The sequence below is a fragment of the Adiantum capillus-veneris genome, chromosome 7 (assembly GCF_014529385.1).
Source record: "Adiantum capillus-veneris isolate H3 chromosome 7, ASM1452938v2, whole genome shotgun sequence".
Lineage (NCBI taxonomy): Eukaryota > Viridiplantae > Streptophyta > Polypodiopsida > Polypodiales > Pteridaceae > Adiantum > Adiantum capillus-veneris.
Window position 1 is genome coordinate 25,330,036 of NC_140937.1, and position 6,094 is coordinate 25,336,129.

Below are 6,094 nucleotides of genomic sequence, written 5' to 3' on the forward strand. Positions count from 1 at the left end.
TTTTATTCAGGGAGAATTCGTATACAAGCATGAGAACCCGAGGAAACCCCTCCGTTCTGTAATCTTAGACCCGAAGGTCATGCTTTCCCGTAAAGGGCTTGGGCACAAGGCTGTTTCTTCCCGTAAGGGACTTAGGCACAAAGCCGTACTTTCCCGTAAGGGACTTAGGCGTGAAGCCGTACTTTCCCATAAGGGGCTTAGGCGTGAAGCCGTACTTCCCGTGAAGGGCCTTCCCGTAAGACGGAAGATTCCTGCAAAACAAACCACACAAACACGTGACAACAATTCGTATGGCGAATCCACAATAGATACCTGTCGCTCTTGCGCGGGAAAAGCGACTTCCGTGCTTCGTAGTCTCACGATCTCTTGCGGCAGAGTCTTCTCTTGCTGATGTTGGTACCTCCCGTGAGTGAGGGCATGTGGTGCTTTTATAGCTCCCTAGCCACGGCACGAATAACTGCTCGCGTAGAGATCGTTTGTTTTTTTTTTTTTTTTTTTTTTTTGGCGCTGTTCTACCCGAAATAGGGAGAGAGAATTCGCTAGCTGGTTTTGTTGCTTTATCTTCTAAGTGGCTGCCCACTTAATAAGTGGGCAGCTCGGCATATTTTAAAATTGGTCTGAACCTGCCCAAAAACTCAATAAAACCTTATAAGTTAAAACCAATGCATTTAACAACACTTCCCAGGCGTCCCTGGATGCAACCACATGCACGAATGCAATGCAAACATAGATTCCTCGCGGGAAAGCGTCTGCCTTCCCGCGATTGTTCCTGCTTTTCGTAAAAAGCTTCATTGAACCCATTTTTATTCTTGTGCTTGCGTTCTTACGCGTATTTTCTTACTCAGTTCGGATTTCCTCCTTAGACCCTTAGTGTGTCCCCTTACCGATGAACCTGTCACCCATCTTGTGACTCATCAGGGACCACCATTACCTGGTCTTCTCCCACCGAACTAACAGGCCAACTCCTTCACGGTGCTTCTTGTCACCCATCATATGACACACCAAAGTTGTCTGTTTCCTGATGGTTTTTCTTGCAGATCTGTGATTCCTTAACTTATTAGTTAACTTGTGCACATTTCTTATTAAAGTCCTAATTCTAGAAAATAGAAATTAGAAACAAAATAGTCAAATTAGTTTCAGTTCTTGTTCCGGGCCGTCGCTCACCGTAGGCGGACGGTTCCAATCCGAAGATTTCTTGTGCACGGCGGCACTTCCTTCCAATTTTTTTCCTCCTGCGAGTTATTACCACCAGCAGTGTTTTCCAAACGCCCATTAGAGTGTCTTCCTTACAGAATCATAAAAAATGATTGACCTTGCGAGCATCAATGACGCATTGCAAAATCTCAAGCAGATAGGATTCTAGCCATAGCATTTTCTGAACGTACGTTCAAACCCGGTTCACAATAGAGCGAACCCTCTTTGATTCTCAGGGATGTTCTCCCATATGTAATTCTTACCATTTTGAAACGGTTGGCGAACTATATTCTTACGAACAGAATAGTTCGAATTTATTCCAGCAGCGTGTAAATGCTACTTCACCTGCTCATGGAGAAACATATACCGCAACCAAAAGTTGCTACTGTAATGGTAAAAGCACATAGCGTACTCAATGATCACGACCATAAGAAAACCTCTTCTCCGTAGAGAAACTCAAATTCCTTCTACCGAACACATCTCAAATAGAGATTCTCGTGTCGGAATATCCTTGCGCGCAAAAAGGAATACTTTCAATGACGCACTAGGAATACTCTGTACTCGGATGTCTCCAATGAGAAAAGCCCTCTCACTTAAAATTCCAATAATTCATTTAGAATTATTTTTCCTTGGTGTTCCAAGCGAGAAAACCCTCTCACTTATAAATCCAATAATTCATTTAGAATTATTTTTCTATAAGATAAAGCCAATTTAGCAACATACACATAGGGTTAGATGTGCACGTGACATCTAAACTCAAAAGCAAAAAGCAATTGGTCCCAAAAAATGCCAAAAGGAGTCAACGCAATTTGCGAAAATCCGTCCAAGCCGCCACGTCATGAATCACCGCAAATCCACGAGCAGTTTGCCACGTTATCAATTTGTAACTGGCTGACGTGGTAGCAGTACAAAACCGTCGCGTTTTGCGCTGACATGCCATGTGGCAGGCTGTACGGATTTCCATGATTCACGCTAGTTGTAGTTGCTTTTACAGTTACCTCCACATACAAGCACATCTCATACTTGTAGAATGTTCCATATTTTATGTAACTGCTTTTCAATGACCAAGGGCCTTTAAATATGAACCTTGGGCCACTCTTTCCCTCAGTTAGCAGACGAGGTTCTGAGCAGAGAGGACCCGCGGGAGTTGTAACTTCGCTGAAGCATTAATATAAAATTAAATATTGAAAGGGGCACCAGATTTTGGGGCCAATACCTCAGGGCACGGAATTACGTCGGGCCGTGTCAACTCTATTTTTTTTAAAGTGTGATAAAGTTGTGAAGTATTTTAAGTGATTCCAACTTGTGGTGCCCAAGTCTGTTTACAGATTGTTATCAGCATGGAGAGCCTTTCCCAGATCTCTCTCTTTCTCTCTCTTTTTCTCTCTCTCTCATTCTCAGATGTCCGGTCTCTATCTACCTCAGTGATCTCTCTTCTCCACAGGTGTGCCTTGTTGTTGTGTTTGGCATTGCAGGTGTTCTAGATCGGAGTCGAGGTACCCACCAGATCACGAGCCAGTTCTTGTCTTCATTGCCAATTGGAGGGTAAGGTGGTCCAGAAATATTTGGTCGACAAGTTCAAGAACTATCTAGCTCTTGATGCAAATTGAATAGAGGAGGACTTGACAAATACTCATCAGAAATTACAGCTTTACATTGATATTTTTGGTTTAGCTTGCAGAAGTGCACGTTGAATCTGGTGCAAAGTGTGCTTTCGAAGAGGGGAGCCACTACACTCCTTTGTCACATATTATCTAGAAGAGAATAGAGTTACCCGATTTGTCTTTCACATATTGGGGGTGCTGACAGGGTGACAAAACTATCCTAATTGAATTTATGGTGTCGCAAAACAATGATGTGGCAACTCCATCAGCTGGAAAGAGACGGCAGAGGGAGAGAGACGGACAATACAACCTCAAAAACGCGTCAAGATTCCCGCCACAATTCGTACCATAAATTGCAGATTGACATGGCAGGCCTGTCGCTGACGTGGGAACCTTTATGCCTATAAAAGTAATTGACTTTAGAAGCGTCATGTTTTTAGCAAAGCAAACTTTTGAGGACGCCTACTTTTGTAACTAAGGCCAGGTGCCAATTTTATAAGTGCCCCAGTTATGTCATTTCAGTGTATGGTTATACACCTGCATAGTGACATTAGTTGTAATCTATGGATTGATTAATATAAAGTACCGAAAGGGGCACCAGATTTTGGGGCCAGTGCATCTAAAAGTGAAACTCCGCGACTTTGGGTTTTGTCTGAAGTTGTTTGAAGTTCAAGTGTGATCAAGATTTTGTTTGTATGTTGCTGCTAATTCACCACCTTGCCAATGGTTTTCCGGTTACACATACGATCTACATTAACGAGTCTTTCAAGAGAAGTGTGATGGTTGCACTTGTAGCCTTACTCAGAAAATCTTGATTTTCTGGTCCCACAAAAAGAGCATGAGCAACTTGGGCTCCCATGAGAGGGTAAATCGTATAATTAGTCAAATGCTAATAAAATATGTTGAAAGAAAGACGAATGAAGAGAAGGAAATGATCAAACCTTGCAGAGTTGGCTCTTTGCTCGTGGAAATCAAAGGTGTAGACATGACCAGTGGGAGCCACAGAGCGGGCCAGGGAAGTAGTGAGAGAGCCACTGCCGGTACCTGACTCAGCAACAAGGCTACCAGGCCTAAGCTCAAGGTAAGAGATAACAAAGCTGATGTCGGCAATGTAGAGGATTTGGGTTCTGTGGCTAAGCACACAGGTCCAAAGCTCAGGAGTAGGTGCAAGAAGATGAACAAAGCCTCCTGCCTTGCCGGAAACTTTGCACCCAAAGGGGTTACCAATCCAATCTGCGTGCCTGAAAATCCCATACCTGTTGCTTAGCTCCTCTCCTGACCGCACCGAGACTGCCTTCATTCTGTCATGCCTCTCATAGACTATTACGACGTCCCCTTCCTGTATAGTCTCCCTCCTTTCTTCTACTGGACGGGCCAACATCGACACAGGTGCGGTGGGGCGCGCAATGTTGTTAAAACCTGAACTGCTTTGTTAGACTCTCTAGACTCTTTTTTGGCTAAAGGAAGAAATGATGAAATGTTTGAGCCATTGAAAGAAAAACTTTTTAAATATTATATTCTTTTAAAAGATAATAAGTGGATCTTTTCATCATTGCAATTTGGTCCTTTGTTAAAAGCTTTTTTGATTTTTTTTGTTTTTTTGTTTTTGCTTATTTAAATTGTTTAAAAATTAAGTGCATTCATGGAAGTTTGATCTCATGATGTGAAATATTGCAATATTTTGATTTATGAAAGAATCTTATTATTTAAGTATTTGCTAAAAAGACATTATATAAAATTATTATTTTATTTTTTATGCTTATCAAATCTGTCTTTTCTTATGAAAGCATTAAAATATTGTCAGTTGATGATAGGAGCTATTGAGCATTCGATCTCTATGATTGGGGTTATGGGTTCGTTGAGCAATACCTGAAGATGTATCTTTGTATCTGATCAAACAGAAATGCTCGAATTGTTACAAAAAATTATTATCGGCTTGCTAAAAAAGTCCTTAAAGAAAAAGACATTAAGGAGGGCATTAATAGAAGTTTGATCCCATGATGTAAGATGTCTCAATATCTCAATTGTGAAAAAAGAAATTATTTAAGAATCTCTTAAAAGAAATTATTTTATTATTATCTATGCTTATTAAATCTACTTTTTAGTTTGTAATTGGGTCTCTTTATTTTGTTCTTTTTATCTTTTTATTTTATTTTATTTTAGAATGCCAATGTGATCTTTTTATCTTGTTGTTTAAGTGGGTCCATCGTAAGAGACAAGGTATCTTTAGGATAAAAGCCCTTATTTAAGGACAATGAAAATGTCATGCCTAAATCTCACATTGTGGTGTGATATTCTCAGGTTGCAATGGCAGTGCATGTAGCTTAAGAAGTCACCAAGCCGGAAAAGAATTGTTGAATGCATTAGCTCAGTGTGCAAGAAACACAACAAGTGTTTGTGCCTCGTCGCGTTAAAAAAAGGGTTCATGTTGCAAGACTCACCCTATGCCAAAAGAAGTACAGATAGCGACAACCAAACTCATGACCTGACCTATAGAATAACGACGTGTCAGGTCAAGTAAACCAAGCACACGACCGCTGTTGTACTCCTTTTGAAGCGTCCAAAACTTTATTTATTAGGGGTGAGACAGACCTTATTCAGGGACTTGTCCACTTATTGGATCTTTTACCCTGCTACTTCTTTATGGAGCTTGGGAAAAATGCTAAGACCTCAAGCATCCAAGTGTCAGCTTAAGGGTGACTCCACTTTTTCCATTTTGAAGGTCATAAAAAAACTCCCCTTTTCTTTTTACATTGACACAAATTTTAACATCACTATTTATTGACCATTTCACCTCTATGTAGATGTTGCGCATGGGGGGATTGGGGACGAAGAGAAAGTATATTTTCCATATCCATAATCCGTCATCGAAGGCAATGGTGGGCCCAGACCGATGGCTAGGTCAGTTTGGAACCACTAGTTTGTAGTTGTGTGTGTATGTAGACAATACAGTTTTATAATAAAACAATACAATTGTAGCAATGATTAAGGCCTAATTTTGATAAATCTTCCCCACCCCTTAGCCATCATGACTCCTCACCTTGTTTGCTAATGAAAAATCAGAATTTCTTTTTGGTCTTTTATTTATCCAAAGAAAATTTATGATTACATGAGGAAGTATAATTAGAGAGTAGGTGAGTAGTCAAGGAGGAGTATCCAAAGTTCATGCAAGGTCGTGCTCTCTCTCTCTCTTTGGTCTTTTATTTGTCCAAAGAAGATTTATGATTACATGAGAAAGTATCATTAGAGAGTAGGTGAGTATTCAAGGAGGAGTATCTAAAGTTGATGCAAGGTCG

At 40.7% G+C, this 6,094-nt stretch overlaps 1 protein-coding gene across 1 annotated transcript in view; it reads right to left on the bottom strand.

The window, feature by feature from the left end:
* The window catches only part of LOC147453578 (S-adenosyl-L-methionine-dependent methyltransferases superfamily protein), a 67,424-nt gene extending 63,175 nt beyond the window's left edge, over positions 1-4,249 (bottom strand). Inside the window, exon 1 of the mRNA XM_086517166.1 lies at positions 3,740-4,249. Coding sequence (XP_086373292.1) covers positions 3,740-4,179 — 440 coding nt within the window. The 5' untranslated portion in view covers positions 4,180-4,249. The remainder of the gene's footprint in view (positions 1-3,739) is intronic.
* Between the last annotated feature and the right edge of the window lie 1,845 nt (positions 4,250-6,094).